The sequence below is a fragment of the Ambystoma mexicanum genome, chromosome 3q (assembly GCF_040938575.1).
Source record: "Ambystoma mexicanum isolate Mex_15411 chromosome 3q, UKY_AmexF1_1, whole genome shotgun sequence".
Taxonomy (NCBI): domain Eukaryota; kingdom Metazoa; phylum Chordata; class Amphibia; order Caudata; family Ambystomatidae; genus Ambystoma; species Ambystoma mexicanum.
The window spans coordinates 378,615,921-378,629,386 of record NC_090926.1 but is presented as its reverse complement, the minus strand read 5'-3'; the positions used below and the strand labels follow the sequence as shown (position 1 = coordinate 378,629,386).

General features: G+C 45.6%; 1 protein-coding gene across 4 annotated transcripts in view; it reads right to left on the bottom strand.

The window, feature by feature from the left end:
• Positions 1–13,466, bottom strand: part of TNIP1 (TNFAIP3 interacting protein 1) — a 435,211-nt gene that overhangs the window by 208,580 nt on the left and 213,165 nt on the right. For all 4 annotated transcript variants that reach the window (XM_069654025.1, XM_069654021.1, XM_069654022.1 and 1 more), the window contains 2 exons: positions 10,605–10,699; positions 96–179 (listed from right to left, as the gene is read on the bottom strand). In XM_069654025.1, the coding sequence (XP_069510126.1) occupies positions 96–179; positions 10,605–10,699 (179 nt within the window). The remainder of the gene's footprint in view (positions 1–95; positions 180–10,604; positions 10,700–13,466) is intronic.

Genomic DNA, 13,466 nt, shown 5'->3' with positions numbered 1-13,466 from the left:
CTGTCTAACGCTCTGATGACCATCGCGGTAGGTTTGAGATATTTAAATAACCAAAACAACCAGAGTAATTAAAATCTGCTACCACAAACACTCACCAATTTCCCACTGCCAGGCGAGCACCCTTTCTCCCTCCTTTCACTCTCATCTGCTGGCACAATTTCAAAGTCTGAGGAGGCCCCCTGCGGAGAAAGCGAGAGTCAGATATTGTAGTGGAGACTGTCCTACTCCCACTAATTTGAAATACCCAGACAACTGCGGGCACCGGCGTTGACAACAGAAGATATGAAATAAGTCAGTTGCGACATCTCTAGAAGTCTATGCTTGGCAACTCCTGCCCTTACTGAGCTGGGATGCAGCAGTGTACTGACTTCAGTTCCGCAACTGGCCTCACCACAGAGCTCCAAAGTGCAGAAAACCCTGGCATTTCAGAGCGGTCAGGGACATTTCTCTCTTTTGGTGCCTTGCCAGGAGGGCCCTGCGGTTGGGAGAAAGTGTCACGGCTGCTCATTCTCTGGCATCTTGAGCAGCAGTTTTCACACTTGTCTTTGGGCCTCATTACACGGATGGCGGTGGACGGTAAAATACCGGCACCGCCTTGGTGGAAAGGGGAATTACCGCCCTATTCCAAGGTTGGTGGGGCGGTAATTCCCCCTTCCCCCATTGCCCTTCCCCATTCCCATTTTTGCCCCATAGGGCTCTATGGGAATGGGGAAGGCGCTAATTACGGTCCCGCAAATTGCGGGACCGTAATTAGCTCCGTGGTCCCTTTGCGGGTTGGTTTTTAACGCCTGCAAAAAGCAGGCGTTAAATTCCGCAACCCGCAAAGGGACCTCGTAGTAAGGCGGTAAGGGTTTACCGGTAAAATACCGGTACCGGTAAACCCTTACCGCCTACCGTGTAATGAGGCCCTTTGTTTCAATCAATTCCGTGCTATTGGGCAGCTGTTTAATTTAATGGCCACCCCATTTTGGGGTGTTGAACGGACATGCTCACCTTCACAGTGGTCATGAGAAGGACAATATGCAGATGCCAAAAGGCACCTTAATAATGGCCTCACAATAGCAGCACAAGCTTAAATTGCCAGTGTGATGGGACATTTCAAAATTTAAGACCTCAAACTACCCCAGCTACCTACCAAATCTGGGTCTGCTACAAAGACCAATTACATCAGGCAATAAAGCACCTTTTAAAGATTACTTTATATCGATTATGTCGACCAGCTTGACATGCCAAAAAAAGGTTTGCTTTTATGAGGATATGACCAATCAACCTCCGGGGCACCAGTGATCCAGGGATGAATATCGGGTTCTAAGCCATCATCAGCCCCACACCTCTAGTACACTAGAAGGGATCCAAACAGATTGCAAACAAGCAAATTATGAACTTCCTTGTCCAATTTTGTTAACGTGGACTGAACGGCAGGCTCATCTCTGAATGGTCGTGGATCGTTGGTTAGTTGCACCACAGCAAAAACACTATTTCCCAATGAAAAAGGGACTGTCCAGTAAAGGTTGTACAAAAATATCTACTTTATTATTATTATTCAACAGACAGTTCTAGCACACTATAAAACACAAACCACCGTGTAACGGAATGCAGAGGACAGAGTTTCGAAAAGGGATGCACTCTGAATACTGACAGGAGGGCAGTCGGTAAAGTAAGTAATCGCAATAGTTCAAGGATACTTGGTTCCAGCAAAAAGGGCACAATGGGTCGTAAAATGTCACTTCAGAGAAGGAACAGGGGCACTGAACCACAATGTACCTTGTGCTTGTAAAAGTTTTTGCTGCTCGACAGGGTCGAGTCCATTTCAGGGCGATTTGTGGCTTCTGCGATAGAGTTCAAGACGGGAGACAGCTGTGATTATCAGGCAGTTCGGCAAGCGAGGCTGGGAGGACGGCTGCAGGCTGGCCTACACGGCAGCCCGGGGTCAGGAATCATTGTCTCAGTGCTGGGTGGTGGGTCTGAAGCACTGGTCGACGCATCTCGGATGACATTGGTGACTGCAGCATGACAACAGTCACCAGTGCAGGCGGTTGTAGCTAGAGTGGCTCAAAAACATGCTTTAAGGTGGACGCTGGTTGATGCTGGACGATACACTCCTCCTAGCTTCTCCACTGGGCTGGTTTCCTCCTTTAAGGCATACGGCTCAAAGCTGAGGAGTGTTGCAGGCATTGGCCCGGTCCTGGGTTTGGTTCAGAGACTCTCTGGCACTTACCACCTAGGAAGTGTGAGAAAGCACATGGTGTTTTCACCTGCTAGTCCCCGGGGATCTCTCTATCAGGTGGCCAGGGCACGGCCATCGCCTTTGTATCCAGACCCAGGGGGTGTACCAGTGCGGGAGGATCACGTGGGTGAGGGGTCTTTGGGGAGTGGGGCTGTGATACAGCCGATGGCGAGACACAGTATTCCCCCCATTTTGTTTATCCAACCCATCCTTTATTTCAGGATGCTCTGAGGTCCCAACCTCCCTCCCCCCTTTTTACACAAACACTGGGCCGAGGAAGAGGGTGACAGAGTAACATTAACTTTCACACATCGCACTGTCCATGTCCGCTAATCGGGTCAGGCACTTAATTCTAAGTGCATACACGAATACCAATTAGCCCTCATCACACAAATAAAAGGCATAACCCAAACACTCTGAGGAAGGCGGAACACCAAAACGAGCAGGGATTCCGGGATGAAGGCAAGCCTATTGAAGCAGAGTGATGGACCAAAGGACAAGAGCAGCGGGTTGGAAAACCCCAGCGTTCCCTGCTGGAGGTTGTTGCCTCCAACAGGCACGAGAGACATGTGGAGAAGGGCAGTTCCTGCAAGTGAAAACTGCAGTGTGTTTCAAGGAGACCAGCGACCCTCCCGAGTGAAAGGCGAGTAGGGGAGGCGAGGACAAGCCTGTGCCTGTAGTACTAGCCTCGACTCATGCATTGGAAATCGTAAAGCAAAGAAGAAACACACAGCAGTTGAGTTGGCATACGACCTGAAAGACCGGTGTGTGTTAAAATTTTAAATAGCAACGTTTTATCACAATAGAAGTCTGCACGCGGGTGAATGAGACACGAGGTAAGGCAGACGTGTGAATGAACATTGAATAAAAGGCAGCTGCGAGTTCAGTGAAACTAAGTAATGGAGTGGTCTGGCGAAAAGAAATAGCCCACTCGAAAGTCTCTCTGAAAGGCAAGTTGTGTGATGCGAGAAATCTAATTTACAGCAAATATGATATGGAAAAGTTTGACTCCTAGAAAGGGGAAAGTAAAAGTTGAACTATACATTTTGGGTCAAAGTGGTCCTGCAGTGGTCTGAAGAGTAAACCACGCACATTCAAAAGCCTTCAACATACAAAAGTGGTCAGACCCACCACCCCAGGCAAGTTTGTGTTGAACTTTATCGTGAGAGGTCTGAGCTCGGCAGAGGGGGACCTTTGTTCGGTTGAAACATTATTTTTGGAAGTCGAGAAAAGAGACTAAAATGTGGAAGGCCAGACAGGCCATGATCCAGAACTGTTTTTGCGTTGGAAGCCGAGCCAAAGTGCGTCATCCTGCCTACAGGGACAGCCTTACTCTGTGAGGTCTAACGTGGGAGGAGAGCTGGTTCAACCACATTTGAACACTGGTCTTTTGCTTTTGCATACATTTCTCCTTTTTACACTTTTTTCTACAAGAGATGGGGCAGGCATTAGGTTTTGTTAGCATAGGTCATTTTGATTTGACAGACTCCACTAGGCCTGCGTTATTTATTATGTGATGGGCAAGACTACTCCCATCTTAGTTATAGGGCAGACTAGGAGTTTCTCAAACCCCAAACATTTCAATAAAGGTTTTACAAATTGTACCCATTGTGCCAGTGTCATACTTGTGATACCATGCCTCCCCTAAGTATGGTGTCAGCAGTGGGCTATAACTCAATTGAGACAAATTGAGGGACCTTAAACTTCCAGAAACTTAGTCACAGAGCCTCAGACCCCTCTACCGCCACTAAATAATCCCTAGGCTTTGACATTTGTAGAAGCAGAGAAGCAACTATCCCTCCAGGGAAAAGAGGGATGATTCCCACGGACTTAGTCCCAGTACCCCCTGCGGGTTGTTGTAAGATTGACCCCAAAATCTGGACTGGCCTGGAAGTTTGATCTAGATGGCAGGTGTCATAGATCCAGACTTTCGGGGAGACAAAGGTTCTCCTACAGAACCAAGGCAAACATGTGAAATACACTGTGGGGACACAATTGCACAGGGAACTCTGGAGAAGGCCCTATTTCCCAGTTTTAAGGAAGAAAGTGAACCAGAGGAAACAGAGCGGTAGCTTAAGCTTTGGAGAGGCTGATGAAACACCTATCCCTGAGGCAAAGAGGGAAGAAGAACCTATCATCCTTTCCGATCTAGCCTTCGCTCAGTAAAATGATCCAGCACTTGCAGAGGCTTTCTTACAAGTGATTCCTGAGAGAGGAGGACAAGAAAAGGGGAGCCCCTTTTTCTTCCTGAAACAGGGATTATTATATAGAAAGGAAACCTCCTGAGATGGCCTAAGTAAAACTCAGTAACACCCCAAACCAATCGCAAGATCATGCTAGAGATTGCACATCCTCATTTGATAGGGGGACATTAAGGCCAATCTAAAACCCAAGCTCACATCAGTGGGAAATTCTACTGGCCAGGTATCCATGCTGACATAAAGAACTTCATTCAGACATGTGAAGTATGCCAGAAAACCAATGCACATATTCCCTTTTACCTGCCCCTCTAACACCTTACCGATAATAGAAGTCCCTTTCTCCTGAATTGGGATGGATAGCATTGGACCATTGGAAACCTCTAGACTGGGTAATAAATATGTTCTCGTAATCGGTGATTACGGTACCCAGAGGCTTTCCCATTGGAAAACACAACCCAGCACATTTAAAAATGAATACTACCATTCCTTTCTAGGGTTGGTTTCCCCAAGGAAATTCTAACAGACCAGGGATCCAACTTCATGATTAAACTTATAGGTGAAGTCAAGGAATGACTACACATTACCATCTTAAGAACCTCAGTTTACCACCCCCCAAATGGACGGATTGGTAGAGAGATTTAACAAGACCCTTAAAATGATTTTGCGAACATTGGTATATGAGGTTAGGAAGGACTGGGATTGCATGATTTCATGGGCCCCATTTGCAGTAAGAAAGATCCCTCAGGCAACAACCGGATTCGCTCCTTTTGAATTACCTTCCGGCAGAGAACCAAGAGATTTTGATTTTTTATTATTGTTTTTTTGAATTTGTAACCCCGCACAGAACAGAATTAACTGTATAATGGCGCAGATGTCAATCATAGGATAGGAGATATTGCAAATCATACCAAGTCCTCATCCCATGGACAAATGTCTATTTGAACAGGAAGGTCTTCAGTGCTCGACAAAACTGAAAAAGCGAGCTCAAAGTCCTCAATTCAAGTGGCAGAGAATTCCACAGCTTTGGGCCAAAGACAGCGAATCTTCTATCGCCCTGTGACTTGTAAACTGAGTAAGGAATAACCAATTGCTGACAATCACTGGAGCGGAGCTGCCTTGCCGGATGATATAACTGGATTAGCTCCCTCCAATATGAAGGGGCAATACCATTTACACACTTGAAGACGATACAAGCTATCTTAAACCTGATACGGTCTTCAATTGAAAGCCAATGTAGCTCACGGCAAAATGGAGATAAAGGAGCTGTTTTCCTCAACTTAAATATCAGTCTGACTGCTGTGTTCTGTGCCTTTTGAAGTTGTTGAAGCTATTTAGCGGGAATGCCCAACAAATGACTATTACAATAGTCTAAGTGGGCGCTGGTTAAGGCTCCCACCACAGCCACCTGATCTTCCATGGGTATGTAGAAAAGCACTCTACGCAGCAGTCTCAGGACAAAATGCACCATTTCATTCTTGGCTCCAACCTGGGCTTCAAGCCCAAGGTCTTCCTGCCAAATGCAGGCCAGATTGTTTACTTTAGATGTGAACTTAAGGACTTTGCCCATAAGCAAAGGAATAGGTAAGTTCCTTGCAGTATTCAACAAATGCCTTGGCCCAAAGAGAATGAGCTCAGTCTTTGAAGCATTGAGCTGCAAGTAGTTATTGGACATCCAGCAACTCACTTCTTCCAGGACCTCCAAGAGAGATCTACGAAATGATCCAGGAGACCTGGGAAGAGAGAAAGAGGCACCTGTTCCTCTCTCACAGACAGCTAATCGGGTTGCGAGAACACATGAAACTCGTCCGGAGTCTAGTCCACGCTCGCATGGAAAAAGCTCAAGCCCAACAGAAGTCCACCTATGACAAGAAAGTGAATTTAAGATCTTTTTCAGTAGGACAGAAGGCATTAGTCCTCGTACCTACATCTGACAACCTTGTCTCAAAGTAACATGGGCCATATAAGGTGCTAGAGCAAACGGGAACCTGAACCTATGAAATCGCCCAACCGGATAGAAAACAAAAGACCCACCTTAACCACATAAATAGCCGAAAGGAGCGGTAAGAAAATCCTTCCGCTGCCCCCTCCTCAATATGGTCTGGTTTGGTACCGGAGGAGATATTGAGGAATAAACTCAGAGTTGTCCATCTAGAAAGAAACAAGAAGATTTGAACAACCTTATTATGGCATATCCCGATGTATTCTGCGAGAAACCAGGGAGTATGTTACTTATTATATCAGAACTCCAAAGGGAAAAGTGGTCCATTTGAAACCCTATATACTCCCAGAAGCACAAAAACAAATAGTGGTTGAGGAAGTGAAAAAAAGGCTGAAGGCAAACATTATCGACCCCGTTCAGGTCCATGGTCCTCCTCGATTAAGTTGGTAACTAAACCCGATCATTCTTGGAGGTTTTGCATAGACTTCAGGCACCATCTCCGCCTTCGATGCCTATCCTATGCCACGCATCGATGAGTTAATAGATAAACTTGGAATGCCACATTCCCATCAACCCTATTTAAGCAAGGGATATTGGCAGGTCCCAGTATATGGACCTGATAAGGAAAAGCCAGCTTTCTCAACACCCCTAGGACTATGCCAGTTCAAAGCCCTCCCTTTTGGCCTGCATGGGGCCCCAGCCACTTTCCAATGACTTATGGACAGGATATTACAGCACTACTCTGATTTCTGTGGGGCCTATATTGACAACAGTCATTTATAGTAAAACTTGGGAAGACCATCTTTTTCATCTTGTTACTATATGAGGCTCCTCAGAGTCCGGCTTAACTGCCAATCCGCACAAATGTAAGCTGCAATCGGCCATGAAATACCTCGGCTTCTTTGTAGGGAATGGCACTGTCCAGCCCCAGCAAGAAAAAGTGAAAGCTGTCCTAGATGCCCCCACATCCAAGTCCCAGAGAGTCCTCATGGCATTCCTAGGATTGATTGGTTATTACCGTAGGTTTATCCCAAACTTCTCAAACAGAACAGCCAGTTTAACAGAAAAACTCAGGAATGCGGAACCCCAGAAGATTCATTGGACTGATGAGGACGAAGCATATTACAACAACTTAAAACAAACCATGTGTCAGAATCCAAACCTAAAAGTAGCAGACTTTTCAAAAGAATGAGTCACATACTGAGGATCTCTCACAGGTTAGGAGCCATTTTTAATCACAAATATATGATAGGTGAGAACATCCCATCCCATTCACTAGTCGTAAACTCTTCCCACGTGAGAAGAACTACTCTGTGTTGGAATTTAGAGGCCCTTGCCATCAAATGGGCAATCGTCCATCTCTTCTAGGGAGAAAGTTCAAACTTGTCACCGACCACTCACCTTTAGCATGTATAAGCCAACGAAAGGACTCAAACCCGCGAGTGTAAAGCAATGGTTCCTAGACCTGCAACCCTACTGTTTCACTGTGGAACACCGAAAAGCTGAAGAACAGGGGAACGTCGATTTCCTTTCCCGGTTTCCCAGTGAAACCGATGCTGCAACATTGCATAGGGGAAGGGTATGTGAGACCCCAGAGGATGTCTCACCTGCTAGTCCTCGCGGATCTCCCTCTTAGGTGGCCAAGGCACAGCCATCGCCTTTGGATCCAGACCCTGGGGATGACCAGTGCAGGAGGATCAGCTAGGTGTGGGGTCTTCGGGGAGTGGTGGTGAGACAGCTGACGGGAAGCTGCGGTATTCCCCCCATTTTATTTATCCAACCCATCCTTTATTTTAGAATGCTCCGAGGTCCCAACTCCCCCACCCCCTTTTTACACAAACACTGGGCCGAGAAAGAGGGTGACAGAATAACAATATTAACTTTCACATATCGTACTGGCCATGTCCTGCTAATCAGGTCAGGCAAAGTCAGGCACTTAACTCTAAGTGCATACACCGGATACCAATAAACCGCCCTCACACAAATAAAAGGCATAACCTGAAGACACACTGAGCAAGGCAGAACACGAGAACGAGCAGGGCTTCCGGGACGAAGGCAAACCTATTGGAGCAGAACGACGGACCAAGGGACGAGAGCAGCGGGTCGGAAAAACCCTAGAGTTCCCTATTGGAGGTTGTTGCCTCCGACAGGCCCGAGAGACACGTGGAGAAGGGCAGATCCCGCAAGTGAAAACTGCAGTGTGTTTCAAGTACGCCAGCGACCCTCGCGGGTGAACAGCAGAGTTAGGGAGGAAAGGCCAAGCCTGTGGTACTAACCTTGACTCGTGAATGGAAATCGTGAAGAAAAAAAAAAAAGCACACAGTCAGTGAGTTGGCAAGAGATCTGAAGGACCGGTGTGTGAATTCGCAACATTTTAACACAATTAAAGGCTGCACGTGTGTGAGACGCGAGGAAAGGCAGACCTGTGAATGAACTTTTAAGTAAAAGGCAGGTGCGAGCTCAGCGATACTAAATAACGGAGTGGTCCAGCGAAAGGAAGTAGCCCACTCGAGTAGTCTCTGTGAAAGGTTAACTGTTCGATGCGAGAAAGCGAATATACAGCAAAAGTGATGAAGTTGAACTCCTAGAGGGGAAAGTAAAAGTTGAACCATACATTTTGAGTCGAAGTGGTCCTGCAGTTGTCTGAAAAGTAAGCCATGCACATGGAAAAGCCTCCGACATCCGAAAGTGGTCCGAGCCCGACAGAGGGAGGCCCAAAGTGAAGAAAGCTTGGGGAAGGGAGCCCCCCTGGCACGTTTGTGTTGAACTTTATCTTGAGAGGTCTAAGCCCGAAAAAGAGGGGGGCCTTTGTGAACTTTTTGGTTGAAACATTATTTTTGGAAGTCGAGAAAAGCGACTTAAATGTGGAAGGCCAGACGGGCCACGATCCGGAACTGTTTTTGTGTTCAAAGCCGAGCGAGAGTGCGTCATCCTGCCTACAGGGACAGCTTTACTCCAGGAAGTCTAACATGGGGAGGAGAGCTGGTTCAACCACATTTATTCATTTGAACACTGGTCTTTCCTTTTCCATACATTTCTCCTTTTTACACTTTTTTGTACAAAAGATAGGGCAGGCATTAGGTTTTGTTAGCATCGGTCATTAGCTGGTTCAACCACATTTATTCATTTGAACACTGGTCTTTCCTTTTCCGTACATTTCTCCTTTTTACACTTTTTTGTACAAAAGATAGGGCAGGCATTAGGTTTTGTTAGCATTGGTCATTTTGATTTGACAGACTCTGCTAGGACTGCGTTATTTATTATTTGATAGTCAAGACTACTCCCATCTTAGTTATAGGGTAGACTAGGAGTTTCTCCAACCCCAATCATTTCAATAAACGTTTTACAAATTGTACCCATTGTGCCAGTGTCATACTTGTGATCCCATGCCTCCCCTACAGAAGCTTGCTTGCAGAGCCTACCAGGGCACGTTGTGTGCTGGCTGGGTACTGGAGCAGCTGGAGTGTCCTCCGGATTCAGTATCTCCCTCCGTTCCCTGGAAGATGTTAGGGGAGGGTGTCTGCTTCCCTCTTTGGAAATCCTGGCCTTCCTTCACTGGGAGAAGCTGTAAGGCAGACTGTACCGTCAGGTAGGGTCCAATGCAGAGTTCGTCTTGTTACTCCTTGCAAAATCTTCAAATGATCTGAGGGTCTCTGCCCTCTTTTTAAGCTAAATGGGCCACAGTGATTGGTGTAGGCTAACCTTACCTTAATGAACCAATCCTTGGTCCCCACCAGACTAGCCTGTCAGTATCCAGAGTGCATCCCTTTTCCTTCATTGAAACGGTCTGTTCTCCGCATTCCTTTACAGGGTGGGTGGTATTATGTAATGTGCTAGAACTCTCTGTTGTGATAATAATAAAGTAGATATTTGTATACAACCTTGACTGGACAGTCCCTTTTATCATTAGATAAAAATTGGATAATTGTTGTGTTGCAACTAACCAACAATCTATGATTTATTGTAGTTGAGCCTGCAGTTCCGTCCACGTTAACAAAATTGGACAAGGTGGTTTATAATTTGCTTGCATTTCCAATCTGTTCAGATCCCTTCTGGTGTACTAGAGGTGTGGGGCTGATTGATGGTTTAGAAACCGATATTCCTCCTTGGACCACTGGAAGTTGATTTGTCACACTCCTGCTACGCTGAGTACTCCCCTGATGGGAACTGTTAAATGCAAGCCTTCCATTCCCCCTCATTTCCCACCCGCACGCCCCACTATTCCCTCAAGACTCACACTGCCTGGGGACTTCTGGTCATTCTTTGCATCCTGCTCCTGCGTCTTCTCATCTTGGTCAGGGAGGGTGAACGAGCCGACAGTCTGATCCTTTCCTGTAAGGGAGAAAACACCTGTAAATATATTGCAGAGAGGCAGTGGGGAGGAAGAAGAGCACATGGGAGGGGGTGGGGGGCCTTGAAGCTGAAGGTGGTCTTGGGGGGGAAACAAGAATAAGTCAGCCTCGGACTTGCTAAAATTGACAGCCAAAGTGTGATACAGGTTTAAAAAGAGTAATTAGCACGACAATGTCCTCACAAGAAAAAGCAACTATGCCCTTTGACTTATGATGCCCCAGGAAATGAAATCATGATGCACGACCCAGCTAAGACGACAAGAATGATTGTGCGGCCTCTGATATAAATGACATCATGAGGAATGTCATTAAAAGGAGCGAGTTGTGAGGAACGGTATTAAGCAAATTAGTTCATCATCTCATTAAAAAAGCATGTCAGTGCAGTAACCAAATAAATAAGTTTGCTGTCTGAAACGCCCCACTAACTTTGGGTGGCATAACATATGAAGGATTAGGAAAGCTCTGCTGATCTTTTAAAGATAATCATTACTTATACTAACCCTGCCTTCCCCCCAACTGACCTTTCAGAGGTACCAGCAGTTACCACTGTGAAAGAAGAACTAAAATATGTGCCCTAATTACTTGGGTGCGTTTCTAGAGCTCAAATGGTGGGCCACTTTCTGCCTAAAAGATAGAGAAACATTAGAAGGCTAACAGTAACGGATACTCATCCATCCCTTTGTGGTGCCCTAAATTGATATGGTTTTCTAGCTTTTCACTAAGTGTCATTCAAAAGATCACTATGTAGCGTGTTCCTGCATTGTTACTTTACTCTGGTGCTGGACACGGATCGGATCTGTAGAGGAAAACGTTGGTGGATTCAAAAAAGTTTAAAATAATATGAAAGAATAAAAAAGGTAATTTCAATCATTGTCATCCAAATGTAGACACTTCGCATTGAGGATTGTCAACCAGTGTCTGTTGGAACCAAATCACCAAATTTCATCAGGACCAAGACATGGTATATTGGACTGGGCTTGCTTTTAAACTTGGTAGTACATGTCACTTCATTCCGTCTATCCTGTGTAAAGGTTTAGGAGGCTCACCTGATTTGGGACTGGTCAAATGCCAGTCCCCCTCACCTGTCATGGGCATCAGCCGGAGGAGGAAGGCAGCTAATTTCCCTTTTGATAAGTACACATCGGTATGCTCCAGTTAACATTGCTCTGTTGGTTTCAGCAACAGCTGTTCAAGCAGTGGTATAATGAGGTTCAATTAAAAAAAAAAAAAAAAGAACTGGTTATTTCTTAAGTTTCGTGTTAGCTATGGCAGGGGCCGCTTGTTGTACCAGTTTTGTATTTCTGTAATATCTCTGAGAAATATAAAAGCGCTCTGGTTGTGTGTGTGGCAGATTCAAATAAAAAGGTTGAGGGACATTTCATATAGTTATACAAGAAATCCTCTCTTTCTAGGCCTCCCAAAGCTCTGCTCTCTAGCCTCCTAAGCAACAGGTACATCACCTGCCTGACCTCTCTAGCCAGTAGGACTTGAGAGCAAGGAAATGGCCTGGAAAGGCTGCATGGCCGGCACGGACAGACTCCTTTGTTACATGATCAATAAACTCACGAATAGTATTTTAAAATCATGACAGTTCCATAGTTTAGTAGCCGAACGTAGAGATGTCAAGGGGGCAACATTGGGCAAAGGTCCAACGCCTGCGGTGGTGGTGGTGCGAGGACTGTTGCTTAAGGGTGATGCTTTAAGGGGCGAGTTGGAATTTCAGCCTGAATTTAATAAAAAGTTCATTAGAACTAAAGTAATAAGAGCAGAGAACAAGCAGGAATGAAGACAAATAATGATGTATTGTATTATTTCACAGTGTCTCTTGGCTAAGGAGTGTAGTTCTGACCCAGTTATAGGGGCTACCTTACACTCCGACATTACTTTAGTGATTTTGACTGTAAGCCCACCTATAAAAACCGAGACTGATTCCCCCCCCCCCCCCTCCTCCGACAGCAGCATTATCCAGGAGGATAGATCCCTCCTTCTAGCACCTTGCTGCTCATCCTTACAGGAGAGTGAGGATTGGTGACTCAAACTCTGGATCTGTGACTTTACATCCAAGTTTTAGTAGGGAACTTACAATGCCTTTTCAAACGTCCCCCTATTAAGATCGTAAAAACTTAAAGAATGATGTTCGGTCTGAAATTTCGGGTACCATCCAACCACAGACCCTAAGATGTGCCTTACCGAATACCAGGACACTTAATAAGCATGCCATCAACATCCATGATTCTATCCTGGAGTAAAATCTAGATATACTTTTTTTTTAACTGAAACCTGGATCACAGATGCCAGTGGCTCCTTGACCTCTCTGTTAACTCCCGATGGATATTCCATTTTTTGCCCGAATCGGGTACTGGGACATGGTGGGGGGTGTTGCAATTATTGCAAAAACATACTTAAATCTCTTTAATGCTTCTAGTTCTTGTCACAATTGCAAAATTCTTCATTTAAAAATGACTCCAACTCCTTGTAGTTGTGTTAACTCTTCTAATTTATCGACCTCCCGTTGATATGCCTAGCTTGAACGACGATCTCTTACTAGTTTTAGGAGACTTGAATGGTCCAAACTGTTCCACCTTACTAGTTGGTGACTTCAATCGATGGCTAAACAATAGGTCTGATGAAGAGGATACCACACTTGTTGCAGTCCCAAATAATATTTACCTTTGCGTCTAATCGCAATCGTACCACAGTTAAAGGCAATGCTCTTGATTGGGTTGTTGCCAGGAACCTTGACGTGC